We start from the raw sequence: 22,419 nt of genomic DNA on the forward strand, positions 1-22,419 counted from the left end.
TGAAACAGGTAAGGAGCCAAAATAAATATCAAGTGAAGGACTTCCTTGTGACTAAAGCCATTTACGGTGCAGGAATGACTACCTTGAGTTAAGACAAGTCTTGTGAATGAACATTTAAATTACACAATTCCAAAAAAATAAGTCTATAAGAACTGAAATAACTAAATAAAAAATCTGTATACAAAAGAATGTCCAAAAGGTTGCAATAGGTTCTTTCCTTTCATGAAACCTATTTATTACTGTTCTTTTGATATTCAAATGTGACTGAGAATATGCCTAATAATAAATGTAGATTCGTCGATACATCTCTACACACATTTAATAAACCGTTTGCAGTTAGGTGAAGCTCATCTGTTTAGTGAATGGAACCATTCCACTCCAGACGTGGACTCAGCTACTGTTGGTCCAGGCCTCTCACAGTGGGATAAACAGAACCATATACGCAGTAGCAGCAAGCGGGCAGGCCCATGCCTCCCGCCGAAGGGGCATGGTTTCTTCTTTTAAAAAAGTGGATTTCCTCTCCAGTAGGTAACCGGTTGTCAGAGAGAGGAGTGGTTCTTTGCCCTGGAAGTCAGGCAGGAAGCATTTCTTGGGTACCTTTTAGAGGTCCTTTTGCTGCCATGGTCTGTGCTTAACAGGGCAGATGGTACAAGTACAGTTCAGAGACTAATCAGATGTTCCAAATATCCTAAATAAGCATCTATTCTCCACCAGGCAGGGTGTGCACTCATGTAGTGGAATTTACGGGATCTGGAAATGGCAATATCTCCAACTGAAGGACTATAAAAAAAAAAAATATATACACTTGGCAGACATGTAAGAGTGCACAATTGCGGCTCAGAGATTAAGGACGAGGGTTAAGGCACCTTGTAACCCTGATGTTTCTGTGGCCCGTTCCAGGTGAGGAGCTTTGCAAATGTATTCACTTTGTTTGGAACTGCTCCAAGAACAATACACAAACATGTAGTGTATGTGCTGCACTCTCTTGAAGTAACCCCCTCTAGCATTTTCCAGCACCTTAGCAATTACAGCCACTTGACCAAGTTGGCCATTTGCCCTCGTTACACATAGTGCTTCAGCAGAAAGAAAAACACAAATAGACACATTTCCCCACTACAAAACATGTAACGAGAACAGCGCAATATGATGCAAACCTATGAAGTTCAACATTCAGGTACGTACACGCACACACACACACAGACACACACACATTTAAATATTGAAACAAGACTTGTGGCATTCTGTCCCATATCAGAGTAGAACTATGCCAGTGTGGTTGAGTTTTATAAAGTTGAGGAAGTGCATTGCCAGAGCATGCATCCAATAAGTAACTCAGGAGGGTTAAGCCATCTCCAGACAACCAGAGAACCATCAGTGGAGGGACTTTGGAGGGTTCGGTAAAAACAACAGCAGCATGTTTTTTGTGTTAAATGTTCAAGAAATCTTTGGTTATCAGAACCAACACTCTTTTCTTGTCTTCAGGGAATAAAGATTATAATGGTATTCCAGATAAAACACCAGCCCGACCCAGATCCCATCCCCCGTTCCCTCCAGGCGGTGGGGTTGGTGCCACTAGTGGAGGGGTCATTTGGGCACCAGGCCGCGGGACTGGGGGTACAGAGGAGACGCCGGGCTGGACGGGCTGAACGGAGACGTCGGGGCGCTCGACTTCTTGCCCGTTTTCGATCGGCTGCAGAAAGAGAACAATTGTTAAATAGTTTGTCCAAGGACCACCTAATCGTTCAAGGTCTGGATACTCTCGCCTTAGTGCAAGTTCTAATATAAGTGTGATATAAACAGTGAGGGCTTTTCAGTCAAGGCCATCCAAACATGAACTAGGGCCCGTGTCCACATAGCGCCATAGTCTCCAATGAGGAGAGGGCTAATGCAGACAAACAATGCCCTAGACGGGAAGCAAATTGCTCAATACCTCATTTCACATTGTTCGTAGGGGTGGACGATATGGCCAAATACAATATGACGAGATTTGATATTTTCTTCTTTCCGAAAACTTTTGTACAAAGCCAATTGCGTCAAACATAAAGCATAGTTCATGAGCCTCTTTTGCTCACAAACAATAAAGAGATGCATTTCATGAAGGGACAACCTTGAACTTTAGAAATGAATAACAATATGGAACACACACACACACACACACACACACACACACACTATGATAACGCACCAATTTCTAGTATATATTTTTTAATGAAGACAATCACATGCAAGAATGAGTTCACGTGTGAGTGTAGGCTACAAATGCAATTAACTATTTACAAGTGCAAAAACACCAACATATTCTTTATTTTGCTGACCATTTGTTTTTTATTCCGACAAAACCCTTGTAAGGAACAATCCTCCATCTTTCAACGTCTTCGAAAATGCAACTGCAGCACTCAAGTTGATATTGCTGCGACGCCATCTTGTTTTTAAGACTCGATAAGTCGATTGACGAACACAGAGATTGTGCCATCCGTCAACAACACGCAAGCTCCGTGTTCACCAATCTACTTATCGAGTCTTAAAAACAAGATGGCGTCGACGGGTGAACTACTGATGGTATTGTGTGTATAAAATGTCCTTTTTAATAAACAATCTGTACACTTACAAAGTTATCAATGCCTTGTTTTCTATTTTAAGACCCTTATTATACTACCAAAGAAGTGTCGGGCTACTTCTAGCCTTTTAAGTGGTTTAAAATAGCGATTTAGTTTCTACCATAACACATGCCCCCATCGTTCCAAGTTTATAGCGTTTGGTAGAATCGGCTAAAAACAGCCAACATAAGAATGAGTCTATATTCACTTTTTTGCTCCAAAACGAGCATTCCAACTCGTTATCAAACCAAACATATCCCAAATCCATTTTACACCGGATTTCTCCTTTAAGTTTCCGAACATGGATGAGACAAAATTCTGGACCGTATATCCACAAACTGCACCAAATCTGCAAAATTTGCTCTCCTACCATCCCGGTCGTCCAAGTCACAGGCCTTTACCCTCCACTTTTCTTTTATCCTGTGGGGAAGCTTTGCCAAGACGGCCTTCATATTGGTGGCATGATCCATTTCCTCCATTGTATCCATAGCATTTAAACAACCACTGAGAAACACAGAAAATCCCTTTAAAGCTTCAGGGTCTTTCACTTTAATGGATGGCCAGCTGAGCGCTTTATCGATGTAGGCTGTAGCAATCCTGTAGTCATCTCCAAAGTGTTTTTTCAACAACCTCTTGGCCTCTGCCGATCCTTTGTCCGGTTGCATATATTGACAACTTCGCACAAGCTCTCTTGGTTGGCCAGTTGTAAACTACTCTAGAAAGTAGAGTCTGTCTTTACTGTCTTCAATTCCGTGCTCAAAGGCCCTTATGAAAAACGGATAATCCAATGGATCTCCTTTGAACACAGGTGTGCTGTGGTAACAAAGTGGTGGTAACAAGTGGTGGTAGTAACAAAGACAGGCTCTGTTGTTTCACTAGAGCTTCCATAATCATATTTTGTTTTTGCATGACGTTTTCCAGATTGTTGAGGTCCATATGTCCTTGGATAGAAAATATCTGCTTGTCTTGGGGCTTGATCGGGTCACATGGTATAGGTTGGATGATATGTTCAGCCTTTAAATAAGCAACAGCTCTCATGTCTTTCTGTGGCTGTGTTATGGGAGGAGTTATGTCTTGCAGAGGTCTGTTGACAGCCTTAACAGTTTCTTCATTAGAATTTAACTTTGCTGTTTTCCTACATACAGCACCCACTCTGTTCCACATGCACTCGTAAATTAGAATTTGCACTTTATTTTTCCATTTATTTTTGTGCATATACACTTGCATCTTCATCAAAAGTGTTCCTTCCAAATATTCATTCACCATGTCCATTGACTGAGGCTGAGCAATGTACGAGTCTTCATACTCATTGATGATGTTCAACTTAGCAGCATTAGCTGCAATCTCAGTTTCCAAATCTAAATTCTCTTTCCTGGCTTTGAGGAGCTCTTCTTCCTTTTCAAGTTCTTGCCTTCATTCCAGTCCGGCAGCTCTTACCCTCAATTCCACTCTTTTGCTTTCCAATTTGAGCCTGCTAGATAAGACAGAATATTTAGAGGAGCGGCCAGATCTTGTTGATTTTTGTGAGCGATTTTTGTGAGCACTTTTTATGTTGGAAACACTGTCTTGAGGGTCATCATCATTGCATTCATCAGCATAAATTTCACTCTGCTTATTTGTAACCCCTTTGATCCATTTTGTAGCTTCAACAAATTCAGAAAATTCATTCATTCAAATTCAGTCATTTTGGGTTTGCACCATTCATTTGCTCCTTTTCTGCATCCTCAGCCGAAAATAAAGCTTTTACAGATTCATTGAATTCCTGCAATTCCACACAGCTTTTCAAAATCATTTTCCACTTCGGATTTAACCAGTTCAACATTGGAAATATTTTCAATCAGTTTTATCAATTCATTGTTTCTTTTTGTTATGAATGCCAGTTGTTCTGGATGTTCTCAATTGATTGAGTTTTTCAACCAGTGCATCGTCAATGTCACTTTCAAAGCTTTGCAAATCCTCAACGATCCTCCTTATTCAATAAAAACACAGCAGATGAGAATCAACAGAGAATTGAGGTTCAAATTATTCTGTGAACCTTTGAGAAAGCATTGCTGTAGTCACACGTAGATGAACCAACCTCAAGAGGTCAAGAGTAGTCAGTTAATTTGGGAAGAGTATAAATGATTACTCAACAGTTACTTTTACAAATCACACTAATGTTTGTGTTTGTGTCTGCGTACGCTGCTGTCAGATGTGTCAGATATGTGTGAGAAGAAGGAATTGCTATGATGTTGAACAGGTAGCCAAGGAGCTAACCTGGCTAGCGTTCATGGAAACAGACAACAAAGCACACAAGACAACAGCTTCTCTCAGCGTTTAAAATAATTACAAATCATGGAACTGATAGGGCCTGTAAACTAAATAAATAAATACCACATGAATTCCATTTGCCAAAAAGGAACATTAACTGTATTAGAATTAAGACTCGCTCGATGAGAAGTCCTCCTTCTGAGCGAGACTTTGTTGGACAGGATAACAAACTGACCAGATCAAGCTGAAGGTACAGAAACCAGTTGTATTTCTCTTCCATTATGGTAGAATACCATCTGAGCCCGTCAGTGGTGAAGCCCTTTTAGAGGACGTACAATGATTGGGCGCAATCGCCCAAAAAGGATTACGGCTGGAGCAATCTCGCTACTGGCCTCCTCTCAAAGTGTGTGTCCACATTCGTCCCCTACTTCCTAAGATGGTTCATTGGGTACAGACATTCTTCTTTAAGAGTCACAGATGGGCACATTCTACTTTTATCCCCCATTCCTTTCCTCAACCAAAGGCAGCTTGTATTGTTTTCAACCTATCGACAGCAGGTGATGATATCAGTTCCTTTATTGAATGTACATGCAAATTGTAAGCTGGGTGTGATTTAGTAAATTCATATTTTTGACATTTTCAAAAGACAACGGGAATAAATTATTTCCACAATAAAAGAAAGACAGTATCATAACTGTTCATTCTGCACTCAAAGAGCAAGAGAGGCCAAAATCTATTTTTGTTTTCCTTAAACGTGGACACTCTTATACTGTGTGGCTGCCATTTCAAATGAAGAAGAAGGGTATAAAGCAATGAACCAGGAAAGAGGGGTCGACCAGTCTTACCCTGACTTGGGCTTCCTGAGGCTGCCTCCGGCGCTGGCGGGACTGGCCCCCCCCGTCAGCCCCAGGCTGCTGTGGAAGCCCGAGGCGTCCACCTGGATCTCGTCCTCGTCTCGGAGGGCCGCCTCCAGGGCCGCCGCCACGTTGGGGGCGATGGCCGGCTCCTCGTAGTCCCTGGTGGTCCGCTCAGGCAGGTCCATCTCCAGCTTCAGGAGGTTCTCAGCCTACCAGAAACACAGTGACCAGGGGGCTGTTGACCTTATGACCCCACAGTGACCAGGGGACTGTTAACCTTATGACCCTACAGTGACCAGGGGGCTGTTGACCTTATGACCCCACAGTGACCAGGGGACTGTTGACCTTATGACCCTACAGTGACCAGGGGACTGTTAACCTTATGACCCTACAGTGACCAGGGGGCTGTTGACCTTATGACCCCACAGTGACCAGGGGACTGTTGACCTTATGACCCTACAGTGACCAGGGGACTGTTGACCTTATGACCCTACAGAAACACAGTGAACAGGGGGCTGTTAACCTTATGACCCTATAGAAACACAGTGACCATGGGGCTGTTGACCTTATGACCCCAGTGACCAGGGGGCTGTTAACCTTATGACCCCACAGTGACCAGGGGACTGTTGACCTTATGACCCTACAGAAACACATTGACCAGGGGGCTGTTAACCTTATGACCCTACAGAAACACAGTGACCATGGGGCTGTTGACCTTATGACCCCACAGTGACCAGGGGGCTGTTAACCTTATGACCCCACAGTGACCAGGGGACTGTTGACCTTATGACCCTACAGAAACACAGTGACCAGGGGGATGTTAACCTTATGACCCTACAGAAACACAGTGACCAGGGGGCCGTTAACCTTATGACCCTAGTGACCAGGGGACTGTTGACCTAATGACCCTAGTGACCAGGGGACTGTTGACCTAATGACCCCAGTGACCAGGGGACTGTTGACCTTATGACCCCACAGTGACCAGGGGACTGTTGACCTTATGACCAGGGGACTGTTGACCTTATGACCCTAGTGACCAGGGGACTGATAACCTTATGACCCTACAGAATGCCCCATCAGAACTGTACAGTTTGTGTCTCTGGCCCCCCCATATTCTATCGGTCCATATACCCTTAGAATGCTGTTGTCAATAGTACTTCTACCACATGAGTATTTGCCCGCTCTACACCTAATCTTTCCTGACCCCAGTTCCCCTCTCTTTCTTTCCTCCGGGTTCATTGATATTGTTACTCTTCAGCCCCCTGGATTTACCTGGGGTCGTAATGCACCTGATCAAAGAAATGTGTGTATAATGAAGATCAAATTCAAATTACTTTGAGGCTCGCTCAAGCTTTGACCCAGAGGCCACGGAAACCCTTATTGCTAGGAAGGATTGCCATGCGGGCTAATTGTTTGGGGGGGTTGGTGTTATAGACGCTGCTTCTGCGGTCTGGATAACAGTAAGTTCACTACACACCGACAGTCAAAGGACTGTAGAGTACTGCGTCCAAAGCCACCGGCGCCTGTTTCTCCAACAGTGATTTTCATTGTTCACAGTAGAAAAGTAATTAGGATATTAGGATAAGGATATAGGATAACTAATTGGATGTTTCTGCTGTTGCATTTTATTTAAAATGCAATGTATTTTTATATTTAAAAGAATAGATGCGTGGGGAGACTGATGGGGCTCACCTTGTACCGGGCCTCAGACCTCATCACCATGGCAACACGGGCGTACTGGCTAAGAGGTCTCCTGTAGCCCACCGCCGACACAGGCCTGCACATCATCTGGTGGTTGCTGGGACATACGTTCTCAAATCAGATTCATCTCGATCACGCATTATTATCTCAAATCATTCACAGCAGTTGAGTAAAATCTATAAAAAAGTACATAGAGCCGATTCACAGTAACTCATTCAGAGAGATGGTCATTTAAGCTCAGGTGAAAGTCATTTCTGAAAAATTGATAGATGAAGGGCCCCAGGCAACTGCAGTACACAATGTGATCAGTTAATAAAAGAAAGACTCATTAACCTCTTCATCACCAGGCCTAGTTTGGTGTTTTTTTCTGAATAGTTCTTTGAACCAAAAAAAAAATAACACCTGTGACTGTGAGATTGTTGTGCAAGTGAAATAATCGATTTGGATAATTCTTGCTAAGAGTGAATAAAGCTAGAACACAGCAGTTCTAGCTTTAGTTCTGCCTGAGCACATGGCATGTTTCAGAGTATACCACCCAGTGCATTATCAGTTGGTCGCCCTACAGTACCACGGGCCCACCAATGCAACATTTACAATATCAACTCGAGACAAAAACATGTAGCTATCTTGACATTACATTACACAGGCATTGAAGGTGAAAGGCCTTCTGCCAGGAGGCTGGGTTCAGGTTCCTTACTCCTCTAGCCGTGTGATGGCCTTCACTTTCCAGTGGTCGTCCTCCTCGTCAAAGAAGGCTCTGCTTACTATCTTGTTCTTCTCCTCCATGGGGATGAAGTTTTCAATGATCAGATGCCTGCAAAGACAGAAGAACAGCACACTCTCAGAAAAAAGGTCAAAATGACCACCGATGTCAAAGACGGAGGAGAGAAACGGCATACATGTCACGTTGTGTTTCACAAGCTTCCTTTTCAACTTCCTGCCTTCATTCCAGTCCGGCAGCTCTTACCCACAATTCCACTCTTTTGCTTTCACAAGTCAGTCCTACATATTTTCCCTAACATAATCTCATTTTTGTGCTGTATCCTGTTACTTCTGCCACTTTGCCGGGTGGGTCCAGCGAAACCAGAGAGCTTTGTTTTAATGCATTCTGCTACCAATAGTGTCACTTGATCTCAGTAAAGTAGAAACCGAATTTGTAATACAATTCAACAAACATCAATGCGATCTACGTGAACTACGTGGCGAACAGACTGAACTCTGAGGAGTCTTCATGGAAAACACCATTTTAAAACAAGCGTTGCACTCGGTGGATTTCTGTCCGTCATAACGTGGCTGATGTGTTGCCGCTGTGTCGTAATCAGCCCGGTGTAGCGGGAAGGGAGCAGCCAAACGGCTACAGAGCGGACGTTTAATGAATTCCCTCGAGGGGTGCTTTACTCCCGACAGCAGGAATGTGTCGGGGTGCAACCTGGGGTTTCGTGGCGGTTCAAACAGGTGAACATTGATTATCTTGCATCCAAGCTCAATCAATTTCTTAAAGAGTTCTCCTGAACTAACGTTACAACCCATCACGTGTTTTTAGAAATGCTCCATTTGCATGCCTTTAGTGTTAATAATAGAGTACTGTTGGTACCGCCTCTATGATACCTGTAGCCCTGTTTATCCTTCATGTATTTACTGTCAGACTATTTAGCCGGCTAGCTCCAGCCCTCTCCTTCAGTCAGTGTCAATGGACTGGTCCAAATACCCATGTGCTTTTTCAGACCATGAGGCAAATCTTTGTGCCTATTCGTTTGTTCGATGCCGTTATGTTGAACAGGGCACAAGTATTTATGTTAAAGGTCCCATGACATGCTATTTTATGTATTCTTTAATATAGGTATTAGTGGGCAACTAACACAGTATTCAAAGACGTTCCCTAAATTCAGCCGTGGTGCAGAGTTACAGCCACTCCGAGCCAGTCGCACATTGAGCTTCCCCCAAATGCGCTGTTTCGGTGGGCGTGTCAAGGAGGAGGGTGGGGGTGTGGCCCTGAGCAGCTTGCAGCCACCATGCGCTCTGTTTACAGTGGATGTATCGCAATGGCGAGCCGCACACAGCCTTTAGCCGTGTTCTGTAAATATTCTAGAACACACGGGAGTCCTGGAGCTCTATATCTAAATATTATCATATAGCCTACACAGATATCTATATCATATAATATATATTATCACGGCCAAAAGCTGTGTGAGCCGATATTATGAATCTCAAACGACCGCGTTGGGTTCTCCGACGTTCCTGGTTCTTCAACGTCCACATCAATGTGAATACACACACTGTAACGCAAGTGTTTCTTGTCGGTTCTTTGACGTGTCTTGTATTTCCACAACGAGACTGTCGTGGGGGTTATCTGAGCCATGGTTGAGAAGGAATTGGGGGAAAGGAACTTTGATTTGACTCACTGAAGTACATGAACTGCGACATGCCGCCGGTTGCCGCGAGGCACCATCGCCCGGCAGCGGGCAGCCGGCACCAGGCAGCGCGCGGTTCAGTCGACTTCAGGTTGATGTGAAAGTGGAAGAACCAGAGACGTCGCAGAACCCGACAAAGTCGTTTGTGATTCATAATATCGTCTGGAGGCGCACACAATATGTTATATGATATAGATATCTATGTATATGATATTATTTAGATATAGAGCTCCAGGACTGTAACGCAAGTGTTGTACACTTCCTTGTTATTTGGATAACCGTTCTGCTGTTGGTGTGACGTCGGACTCTTGTATCTGGTATTTCTACAACGAGACTCGTATTGGGGGTTATCTCAGCCAAGGTTGAGAATGAATTGGGGGAAGGAACTTTGGCTTTGACTCCCTCAAGAACATGAACCACGACAAGGAGGAGAAAGGGATCTTTACCGGGCAGCGCTTATGCACCTCCGCCTCCGCGGTGGTCCCTCAGCGGGGCTCAAGCGGGAGACATTCGCCGCCAACAATCCCTTTCTCCTCCATGTCGTGGTTCATGTTCTTGAGGGAGTCAAAGCCAAAGTTCCTTCCCCCCAATTCATTCTCAACCTTGGCTGAGATAACCCCCAATACGAGTCTCGTTGTAGAAATACCAGACGTGTTATGCGCCATCACACCAACAGCAGAACGGTTATCCAAATAACAAGGAAGTGTACAACACTTGCGTTACAGTCCTGGAGCTCTATATCTAAATAATATCATATAATACATAGATATCTATATCATATTAACATATTGTGTGCGCCTCCAGACGATATTATGAATCACAAACGACTTTGTCGGGTTCTGCGACGTCTCTGGTTCTTCCACATCAACCTGAAGTCGACTGAACCGCGCGCTGCCTGCGGCCGGCTGCCCGCTGCCGGGCGATGGTGCCTCGCGGCAACCGGCGGCATGTCGCAGTTCATGTACTTCAGCGAGTCAAACCAAAGTTCCTTTCCCCCAATTCCTTCTCAACCATGGCTTAGATAACCCCCACGACAGTCTCGTTGTGGAAATACAAGACACGTCAAAGAACCGACAAGAAACACTTGCGTTACAGTGTGTGTACACACACACACACACACACACACACACACACACACACACACACACACACACACACACACACACACACACACACACACACACACACACACACACACACACACACACACACACACACACACACACACACACACACACACACACACCGCTCGCACGGTCGAGTCTCATTGGCGGGCCAACGTCTCTGGGCGGGCCAGGCAGAGTAAGGGGAGGAGCTGAGATTCCTCATGACGTCATGAGCACAGATTTCCAAATCAGCGCACTTGAGCCTCCGTTTTTTCAAAGGCGAGCAGAACAGCTAGTGCTCGTTTTACACCAAACGCAAGTTTTAGCCACTGGGGGACCATAGGCAGGCTAGGGGAACTCATATTTATGTTAGAAAACCTCATAAATTGAGATTTTCATGTCATGGGACCTTTAAGAAAAATGCTCCCCGAATGAGCACACATTCTGCACTTTGAAACGTGCTGGGCCCCGTCATGTATTTAAACAAAAATTATAAAAAAGTCATCGGTGCGCACGATAAACCACTGCCAACAAAGGTAAACAAAATGTGTCCAGCTGCTGAGACGAGTAGAATCTAGGGCTGAATAGTTAACTGAATGGCCGTTTGGCCGCTGGTCAATGACGCTTGTGTTGCGCCTCAATTTGACACCCCAGCATCACAACTGGTTTTTGGCATTTGTTCTGGCGCTGCGCTGGGAATCACCACCGAACTAAACCAGAAACTCATGTGGTATCCACCTCATTCTGATTAGGACTAACCAAAGAGACTAAGTTTGTTAAAGGGCCCCAGGTGATGCAATGTGACCTCCAACACTCGTGTCGTGTTGTGACTGAAGATGAACAGAAAATTGAAATGGGAGTTGTAGGAGGGAGCAGATTTGATCACAGAAACATGCACCGTTACCACTGTTTAACAAGGTTCTACAGAAACGATTAATGATGACAAGCGCCATTAGACTGACTGATTACCCTATAACCGATCACCTTGAATGGATCCACCTGTTATTTAGAGATTAATGAAAGACAACAGATGAACAAGTGTACATATTAGATGCATCTGTGTCTTTGTTGTCTTGGTAACACAGAGCGTTGCCCTTCATTGTCCCACAAAAGGGAATCATAGAGGACCAGATTAATTCAGGCTGAGAAGTTCTCGGCACTGCAAGTGCAGTCTAACTGGGGTATGCTGACAATGGCTGTCACATTAATGTGGAAGGAATCCAGCCATGAAGGGAGCCACCATGCACTGGTTATGTGTTAGCATTCACACTTTCATCATAAGACTATTGCACACGCATTATTATCACTATAGGTTCAGCGTAGCAAAAGGGGCCAATACTGTGAGTAAATAGCCAACTACATTTTGAAAACAATGGCCATTGAGTTGGCTCAACAGAAAGGCCTCCTACAGAATCAGTAATGACAGGAACAACGTCCGACGGGAACACAAGGGATGAGATCAGCTCAGAGAGGAGTTATTCTATCGATCTGCTGCATTGTCGGCCCTCTCCTGCCTACAATGAAAGACCACGCCCCTTCCCTTACTTGAGCTTGAGTTCCCTGGTCAGCTCGTTCTGGCTCTGCTCCAGGTCCTGCCGCTCCTTGATGTGAGCCTCCTGTACGTCCTGGATCTCGGCCTTCACCGCCTGCAGCTTAGCAAACAACTGGGGGGGGACCACAGGCATACATTAATGAGGTACAACGACTGGGTTGTCTTAACACTATTCCTCATCAAGCACGTTCAATTGCTAAAACAATATAAACGAGGTAAACCTATTTTCTCAAATGTGGCCTAAACTTAGGCTTTATGGCCCAAACTGAGCCTGGATTCAGCAAACGGGTTACGTTGAAACAGCAATCTGTATCGCAAAAGCTACAACTATGGGACATTGAACGATAAAAAAAACTTAAAACTGTCGATTGAAACCAGTAATGGTTTGGGTTCAGGGGTAAGAGATGCGCTACCTTCTTGAGCTTCTTGGTTTTGATGTCCACTTCTTGCTGCAGAGAGCTGTACGTCTCTTTTAGCTCCAGGGTCTCCTCATCACGATTCTCCACCTGCTGTTGCATCTCCCGCTCCCGCCGTTTCTACACACACACCAACACACACACACACATAGAATCAAACACACACATCTCATCATTTGACGATAGCAAAAGACATTTTTTATAAATGATTGAGCCTTTGAAACCAAAGCGGGTGTAGTACGAGTAACGAGTGTAACTTTTTAACCTGTTCAGCGATCTCATGTCTCTTCTGCTCCAAGATCCTCTGCTGTTCGTTGGTGTGATCCACAATGTTCTTACCCCCCACCAGGAGTTTACTCTCCATGGCCTGAAGGGTGGATTAGAGCACACCGTTACATACAAGGAAGCCAAGGGCATCCCCTCTGCTCAACTAGTTCATGCTATCTTGCTTAGTTCCAATAACAAAAATAAAACATGGATCACAGGAAGTAAGACCCGAAGGTCAGTGCATGGACAGGCACGCGCGCGCACACGAACACACACACACACACACACACACACACATTACATTAGCCTGCAGAGGAACCAATGTCCAGGCCCTAACTTGTTCTGCTTTACTAGCAAGCCTATAACGAAGTACATGCAAAGGGCTCTGTGGCCTTGGCTCTGTATAATTATACATAACAAACCTCACCCACTGAAACCAAATATACGTCCTTCTTGACTCTAGTGATCTGCTCCCTTCTTCAAAGAATACTACTACAGTAGTAGGGACTACTAGTGTGAGATAGTACAGACACACTAGAGACATTATCGTTGGAACTTCTTACTATATTCTGTTCAGCAAGGTATTCCCTACTCATTGAGACGTAGCCGTCAACAGAACCATTTCAGACAAGACACAGGGAATGTCCCGGTAGTCTTAGACAGGACTCGTATGCTCCTTCTGCCTTTACCTTGACCTTGGCGGACAGCATCTCCCCAACCTCCTTCTCCTTCTTCAAGTCCTCCATCTTCTTCTCCTTCTCCTTGAGCAGCCGCAGTTTCTCCTCGGCCACGAGGCTGTGGTCCTCCATGATGGCCTTCCTCTCGCCCTCCAGTTTCTCCTGCTGCTCCCGCCAGTAGTCCCCCTGGTCGCCACCCTCTCCCTCTCCCTCCTCCTCCTCCTCCTCCTCCTCCTCATCGTCCGTCTCTCCGTCCTCCAGGTCTCCCTCGTGACCGCCCTCCCCGGCCCTCCTCCTGGGCCGCCTCTTCTTCTTCCTCTTCCCCGTGCGCCTCTCCAGCTGCTCCTTCAGCCGGGCGATCTGCTCCTGGAACTCCCGGAGCAGCGCGTCCTTGGGGTCCTCGTTGATGCGGGGCTTGTTCCGGATGTTCTTGGCCCGGTTGGAGTAGCGCAGCGTGGTCAGCGTCTCCTCCACGTTGTAGCACGCCGGCCCGATGTTGGCCACCATCACGGTGCGGGCGTTGCCCCCGAGGGAGTCCTGCAGCAGGCGGGTGAGCTTGGAGTCGCGGTAAGGGATGTGGGAGCTCCGGCCGTCCACCAGCGCCGAGATCACGTTCCCCAGCGCCGAGAGGGACAGGTTGATCTTGGTGGCCTCCTTCAGCCTCTCCCCCTGGGCGCCCGTCTTGGCCTGCCTCTCGCTGCCTGCCAGATCCACCAGGTTCAGCTTGCCCACCCGGATGTGGTTCTCTCCGTCCACGCCCAGCTCACTGCACTCGACCGTGATGACGAAGATGGCGTGGGAGCGCGAGCTGTGTTCGTTCATGTTGGTAGACCCGACTGACCGGTTCTGGTTCCCCAGGATCATGACGCGCTCGATCTCCGCGGCGCTCTTGGTAACAAACGATGAGAGGTCTTTGACATACACACCAGTGTCGGGCCTCTCCTTCAGCTCAAGACGATGCGACTGGTCCTTGGAAATCAAGTCTCTTATCTCCTCTTGGTAGATCTCAAGATAGGAAGCTCTCACTAGGTATTGTTGGTTCTGGGAGCGTGATATGTGTGTGAAGATGTGTTCAAAGGAATTGGGGATAACCCCCCTCCTCTCAGGGTCATTTCTAACCCCCTCCATAGTGTAGGTCTTACCTGTGCCAGTCTGCCCATAGGCAAAGATTGTTCCATTGAACCCCAGTAGAACTGAATCCACCAGCTGCCTGAAGGTTTCATCATAGAGATCTATCTGTTTGGAGTTTGAATCATAGACCGAGTCAAAGGTAAAGACCTTGGGGTGTTCGTGGGCTGAGGCCAATCTGGGATTCCTGACAATAATTTGGCCAAGTTTAACATCCACAGTGACGACCCTCTCAAACTTGGTTGCCCGTTCCTTCTCGTTCATGGGCCGACAGCGGACAACCACCTTCACCGACTCGGGGCTCTTGCTCTTCGACATGGTGAGGAGGAGCCCTCCGTATCCCCACTACAATCAAGAGCAGCTTCAGTTACACTTCAATGAGGGGCGGATGGCTCGACCGGGATATCTCTGACAAAACACACAAGGGCAGTATCAGTGTACCTGTTTAAAATGCAGGCATATTATACAAATAAATACTTAGCAATAGGTGTCATCGAAACAGTGTTTGGTATAGATTGCCAAACTTGACACGACCAGGTAGTGTTAATGCGTGATGGTGTTGTTTTACTGGTAGCCACAACCACCAGTTTAAGTTATCGTAAACCATCACACACGTTAACTCCCAGTAACGTTTACCATCAAACACACGTCAACTCCAAGTAACGTTTACCAACACACACACACGTCAACTCCCAGTAACGTTTACCAACACACACACACACACACACACACACACACACACACACACGTCAACTCCCAGTAACGTTTACCAACACACACACGTCAACTCCCAGTAACGTTTACCCCTCACGCACACACACGCACACACACACACACACACACACACACACAGACACACACAGACACACACACACTCACACACACACACACACTAGCGATACTTGAGTTAATTAATCATCCAGCTGGCCTAGCAACGGCAAACAGACACCCTGCCGACAGGTCGTGTTGCTCATCTAGTAAGCGTTAAGGTAAATCTACTTACAAAAATAACGAAAAGAACAAAGTGGATATAACGATAACAATGCAATATACATATACAAAAGACCGGCAACGAGTAACCAGTGGGTTGTAGATTACCAGTAGCCAGCCTTAGCAGTCCTCAGCTCCGCAGCCATTAGCGGTTCATCCTTGAGAACCAGGATGGAGATCAGTGTTGCCAGAGTGGGCCAGATTCTCCGCCCAACCTGCCAAGAAGAGTGGGCGAGAAATCGGGCCCAATCTGGCAACAATGATGGAAATGCCAGGTTTCAATATCTCTATCCCCCGAAAGCATCTTAGAAACATACATTAATTTGAGCTGGGACAAGTTTACTGAATTGGATATTGCATACTCTTTTTCTCTCTCTATATAGTGTAGATTAGAGAAATACCACGAACAAACATTCATGCAGTAATATAAAAGAAGGTCAAGTACTTCCGATACAATCGCGTCCCGTCGAATCTGGCAACCCGAAGTAAGCTCTCCTGACTGGCTCATCAGCTGATTGGATCAGCTTAAATTCTGCAGCATAGGCTATATTAAAAATGGAAAGAAACGTCATGCTCCAGTTTACAAATCCAGTTTTTATTTAACAATTTATTCAAGGTGATTGATTTTTTGTACAAAAAAAAAATTACAACTAAAACAGGTTCATCAGATTCCATTTAGGCGATAAAGTGAGAAACGTCAAGTTCAATTGCAGTACCCCCCAATCTAAAAGTAAAAATCTGTTGAAATGGCACTGCCTATTCCTGACGTTGCGCCCAACCTTAATCTTGTAAGGGAAAACCTTCTATAAGCACTGTGGGCAACATTAGAACTTTGAAAGGGCCTCTTCAAAAATATATAATTCTAGGAAGGTTGGAAGAGCAAAAGGTCTTGGGGAGAGTGGCTACGACATTTACTATTATTCATAGCATTTACATAGTAACACTGACTATTGTAGTGATATAAACCCTAAGAAGACCAGTAATTGGCAGAATGTAGTTGTAGTGTGCAACAGTTTGTGCTAGTTGTGATGGTATGCATCTAATGCATAGAAATCAGCTGGAATGTCCACCAAAAGTGCATTGTATGTCAAAAGTGTCTTGCAATAGTGAGACACACAACCAGTCTTTCAGACAGTTGGTAAAGTAAACTCAGCTAAAAACGAAATAAATTACAGTAATGCAAAACATTTTTTGAAAAACTTTACATTAAAAAAAGCCAACTATGTATACCTGAATATGAGGATACCACTTCTTAACTGAAGTGCAATAGAAAGCAACATTTTTCAGGTGTCTGGTGACATCCAAGCAAGGTAAACTAAATGACTCTCGATGGCAGTGCAGTCCTCGCCATTTTCAACAAGCCACATGTTTACCCGCACTGTCCGACTGATAACAAAAACCCTTTCCCCAACAAACGCATCATAACCTGTCCTCATTGGTCACTTAAATCATCAATACATTTTTAATTTTCATAGCTCCTCCTTCTTGTTGACTTTCCCAGGTTGGTCCATGCCAAAGAAGGAGGACGGCTGGCCATGGACGTCACGCTGTCTCTTCACAAAGGCAGAGAAAGAGGAGACACAGTTTCCAATGAAGTGGTCCGCCTGGCCCAAGATGTAGAGGTCCGTTTGGGCCAGCTCTGGCTGGAGAGTCACCACCTTCACCTGCAACAAGCCGGACAGCAGTTAGTACCAATAGGAATTATATTAAGGGCTTTTTCAGTTTGGCAGATTTGGTCTGAACAATAGTGTCACTCAAACTTATTTTTTTAGGGATATGGTCGATGTGCATATGGCTCGCGTTTATCAAGGCTATGAATGAAAAAAGTGTTTGGCATTTCAGGTTTATCAAACAAAATTTTAGAATGACTTGCCAGTTACAAAAAAAAAAAAAAGATCTGATACCAGAGAGAAAGGATAAGGGTTACTAGAATCCGGGTTGGAGTCCCAAAGAAAGTACCAAGTTCCTTTTAGGTCGGGTTGGAGTCCCGACGCGGATACCCGAGAGACTGTTGATCTGATCTTAAATACATTGCACTTTCTATTTTACTAATTTCTTTGCATATGTTTTCTTTTACTTATCTATTATTTTATTTTATTGTATAACAATGTTTATATGTGAAGCACTTTGAGTCTGCCTTGTGTATGAAAAGTGCTATATAAATAAAGTTGCCTTGCCTACTATAAAGAATACGAGTCACACACTTGTGGCCGTCTCCGTCTAGCAGTTGGCTTGATTAATCCAGCTGACATATTGGCTCTAAGCACTAGGTTGGTGGGCATTAGGTTAAAGTTGAGTAGGTTGGTCAGATTACCCTGAAACCTGACCTTTACCTCACCTATATGGAACTTAACAGGTAGACAGACCAAGATCCATTTGCCTGGATCCCTATATAATAATTGGTTCTGCACCAGATTCTTAGCTAATAATCAAAACTAGTGGACAGGATGAAAATCATTCAAATCGGCTTGAAGTGTAAGGAACCCAATTCTACTGCTCTATACACCTTTCAATAACACCTACTGCTCTATACACCTATTGCTCTACTGCTCTATACACCTTTATCTCAATTCTATACACCTTTACATTTTGCGTTTGCTCATTCGCGTAATCGCGCACAAAATACATTTCAAAGTGGACCGGCCCACTTCCCGATCTCCAGTCCCTGCTTCAGAGCGAATTCAAATCGCCGGCAGAACGGGCTTGGGGTCTGACACCATAATATAAATAAACTATAACCGCATTTCACATTAATCTCAAATATCCGCTGCTTCGGGTTTTCCTTTGTAGGCGCGTTGAGAGGAGCGGGCGAATCCGTTGGTCTATGTATGGGAAACACTGAACGTACATACGAAACGTAACGGAATAGTGGCACAGTGGATTCACCTTCTTCTCCAGTAGCTTTTCGAGGTCCTTGCTGTAGGACTCTGAGTCGGTGGCGATGTAGACGGAGCGGGCAGAGGTCTTCCCCACCCAGAGCTTCACGGCTCTCTGGATCTCCGTCAGGTTTGGGAGGCACATGGTCAAGGTGAGAGGCAGGGCGTTCTGCCGGCTGTAGCCCACACACTGGGGGGACGCCATGAAGTGGGGGCCAGCATCCCCCTTCTCCAGCATTTTGCAAGCATTTTGCTGCAATAAAGATTCATGGACGAATTGAGGAGGAGATGTTTGAATAACTTAACAAATGTTAATAAAATGACGTAACATGGTCCTTTTCTATTTATTGGATGATGAGTATAATAACCAATCACATACTTGGACTCTGAAATCTAGAAAATGTGTATGTATTTTTTATAACATGATAAAAGCCTAAAGCAATTCCTTGAGGATCAACATTATAATCGATGTATGACCCGATAAAACATATGATTGGGAATACTTGTTCCAGCACTAGTTAGCGCTGAGCTAGTTGGTCTCACCCAGTCAATGCCGATCCTCAGATGAATGCCGACGTACGGGCGGTCCAGATGGGCAGCGATGAGCCGCTCCCCGTCTGCGGACATGCCGTCAGACCACACCAGGTAGCGCTGGAGCCACACGTGCTCCTCCAGCACCGGGAACTGAGCAGGGGCCCCCGGAAGGGCCAGCACCGGGTGCTCTGAGGAAGGGTACCTACTCAGGCCAGGAGGAGGAGTCGGGGAGACAAGCGGAGAGAAAATGTTTGAAGAAATAACAAGAGTAGTCCTTCTAAATTATTCAAAGAAGTCCTACCGACACAACGGAAATCAAACGCTACACTGCGCGTGGTTTATTTTATAGTGTGAGAATGATAGGCAAGCTCAATCGAAAACGCACTTCTTAATCCATTGAGGTTGATGATATGCACTGAACGCAATGCCACCAAACAATATGGATTTGTCAAAGTCCACTCCGACATGGTCCCAGAATGGACCAAACGGGTTCCCGTCCTGCAAAAAAGACCATAAATAAAAGTTACAGACCATTTTTCCTAAAGATATGGCAGTTTGTCATTCAGCCACCAGGAGGGGGAGTTCCAAAGTCCACTATAAGTCATCACTAACTCACCAGTTATCAATTATACAACCATTTGTTCAAGTCTCACCTTCATGGGGCAGGATTTCTTGTCTGAACTCCTTTGTGCAGCCGTTTCAAAGCAGTAGGCGTTTCTCCGGCCCCGTGGCCAGTGTTGAGGAGCTAAATGCTGCATGAAAGCCTCTAGACTGACCACACGGTGGTATGCAGAGAGGGCTTCCAGCTGGAAGAACTGGCTGTAGGGTTCATGGACCTAGCAGAACGACACAGACTCATGTTGTATGAGGAACAGAACGACAGACTCCTGTTGTATGAAGAATAGAACGACAGTGTTTCTCATACATAGACCAATGTGTGGCACAGCCACAGAAACAACACTGAGCACCACAAATTGATTCTGCTTTTATTTATTAATTTTTTTACGCGATTTTGCAAGATAAATATCGTTCCCTTCATTCATCTCCGCAAAGCACTCTTTCTCCATGCCGTTCTCGTTCACACACGCACGCACGCAGAGACAAGCGCGCATACATGCCAATGGTGCGCGGGTACAATGCCACTTATTATATCAACCCAAGTATCACTGATACATGCACACGGATTCGCCCGCTCCTCCTCTCAACGCGCCTACAAAGGAAAACCCGAAGCAGCGGGATATTTGGCACAGAGAAGACGGTCGGCGACATCTGGAGTTTACCAATGTTTAGCATGATATACTGTGCTCAAACACACCTGCCCAAAATTATTGTTGACTCAAAAGAGATAATGTTAGCCTTATGAACTCAACCTTATTGATATTGAACATCCCGCACCCTAAGTCAGCATAGACAACGTTGGTAAAGCAGCAAATGCAATGCGATTAATGTGAAATGCGGTTATAGTTTAGATAGATTACGGTGTTAGACTGGGTACCCCCAGACCGTTCTGCCGGCGATTTGAATTTGCTCTGCAACAGGGGCTGGAGAAGAGCAATATATTTCTTTCTGTATCAGATCCCCTTTTACTGGAGCCAATCACACGAGCCCCCCCTCCTCCCGTTTAGGACTCATCGTTTCGTATGATGAATGTCTAATGGCCGAGAAGAGACACACAGATGAAGATGTATACTTAAGAGTTCTGAAGTTAGTGATCAAAAGATGTGTCAAAAATTGCAACTGATATAGGGTACATCTTCTTGACGTATATCATTTCAAAATAAACATGTATAAAATAACTATAAACTATTGACAAAAAAATACTGATTGCGAATAACAGAGCTACCATCTATTGAAGTCAAATCATATGAGTTAGTAGTATTAGTGAAGCATCCATGATGCTTCCATGATATATCACTGACCCACATTCAGTGACCAAACCTGACCAAGAGTGGTGCCTACATAAAGGTAAGGGGGTGCGTGTTGCCTACATTAAGGTAAGGGGGAGTGTGGTGCCTACGTTAACGTAAGGGGGTGCGTGGTGGCGGTACACGATCCATGGAGGCACTGCCAGGGTGCGGTTTAACATTTTGGCGAACGCCAGAGAGCCCAGCAGGTGATCAGCCTGGTTCCCGAAGCGACCTGCGGAGAAATAGAACTCAAATGAGCCAATATTCAAACAAACCCATACACTGATGCATATTGTTTTACATGTGCAGTCCTGATGCATATTGTTGTACATGGGCAGTCCTGATGCATATTGTTGTACATTTGCAGTCCTGATGCATATAGTTGTACATGTGCAGTCCGGGAGGTCCGTGACGACACAACTGAAGGAAAAGTCTAGTCTTAAAGTTCAGTTTATCAACAGGAAAAGTACATACAACACAGTGGAGCCGTGTGGTGGACGCATTGTAAGAAGAATTACACAACAGGATTTCTTCGTTGATTGCTTTTCATGCAATGAAGATGACACAAAGCGACAGAGGAGTCTCCTTATAAACTTGATAAACACTTTAGATGTTAGATTACTTCGATTTATACCATGCGAGAATGTCACGTTACACCCAGAAAGGGACACTTAAGAACATGCAAAACGGATTTACCCATGCACGGACAGTACAACACATAGCCGTTATGGTCCCAGGTCAGGTCCTCTGCCACATTTAGGCATACTTGTTGAATAAGTGCTAAAAGGAACCATGCGAAGAGGATGTTCTGTGAGCCTTGTTGATACTCCGCCATTGTGATTTATCAGACTACCCAGAATGCACCGCCCGCGTTGGTCTGCCCGACTGCTGCATTTGTCTATTGCATTTGCAGGCTATATCAATATATGAAACATAATTATGAATCAAAAAAGGCTGTTTCAATATATTAAATATTATTATTAATCCAACAGGCTATATCAATATATCAAATATAGTTATTAGTGGCCAACAGGCTATATCAATCTATGAAAAATAATTATTAATCCAACAGGCTATATCAATATATGAAATATAATTATTAATCCAGAAATACAGTGTAAAGTTTTCGACTAGATTTGCCCTGACTGAA

The 22,419-nt window shown here is 45.0% G+C and overlaps 2 protein-coding genes and 1 long non-coding RNA gene across 4 annotated transcripts; all 3 read right to left on the reverse strand.

Moving 5' to 3' along the window:
• Positions 1-937: 937 nt before the first annotated feature.
• kif3b (kinesin family member 3B) lies at positions 938-16,180 on the reverse strand. Its single transcript, XM_060055502.1, has 9 exons — positions 16,061-16,180; positions 13,847-15,370; positions 13,156-13,257; positions 12,888-13,010; positions 12,468-12,586; positions 8,103-8,219; positions 7,397-7,502; positions 5,693-5,913; positions 938-1,690 (listed from the first exon to the last, which is right to left on the reverse strand). Exons 2-9 carry the CDS (start codon positions 15,278-15,280, stop codon positions 1,585-1,587), a joined length of 2,328 nt encoding a protein of 775 aa, XP_059911485.1. The 5' UTR covers positions 15,281-15,370; positions 16,061-16,180; the 3' UTR covers positions 938-1,584.
• Positions 16,181-16,526: 346 nt separating this feature from the next.
• On the reverse strand, positions 16,527-22,161 carry pofut1 (protein O-fucosyltransferase 1). 2 transcript variants are annotated; one of them, XM_060056078.1, is made up of 8 exons: positions 21,966-22,100; positions 21,629-21,689; positions 21,380-21,501; positions 20,016-20,198; positions 19,748-19,860; positions 19,372-19,564; positions 18,839-19,081; positions 16,527-17,616 (listed from the first exon to the last, which is right to left on the reverse strand). In XM_060056078.1, the coding sequence occupies exons 1-8, from the start codon at positions 21,987-21,989 to the stop codon at positions 17,422-17,424; spliced, it is 1,134 nt and encodes a 377-aa protein (XP_059912061.1). In that variant the 5' UTR covers positions 21,990-22,100; the 3' UTR covers positions 16,527-17,421. The 2 variants fall into 2 exon arrangements, with proteins under 2 accessions (XP_059912061.1, XP_059912052.1); XM_060056069.1 differs by lacking the exon at positions 21,629-21,689 and having other exon boundaries at positions 21,966-22,161.
• LOC132461417 (uncharacterized) lies at positions 18,040-18,832 on the reverse strand. Its single transcript, XR_009526615.1, has 2 exons — positions 18,512-18,832; positions 18,040-18,458 (listed from the first exon to the last, which is right to left on the reverse strand). It is a non-coding gene; the product is annotated as an uncharacterized LOC132461417 (long non-coding RNA).
• Positions 22,162-22,419: the final 258 nt, after the last annotated feature.

This window comes from Gadus macrocephalus, chromosome 1 (genome assembly GCF_031168955.1).
Source record: "Gadus macrocephalus chromosome 1, ASM3116895v1".
Lineage (NCBI taxonomy): Eukaryota > Metazoa > Chordata > Actinopteri > Gadiformes > Gadidae > Gadus > Gadus macrocephalus.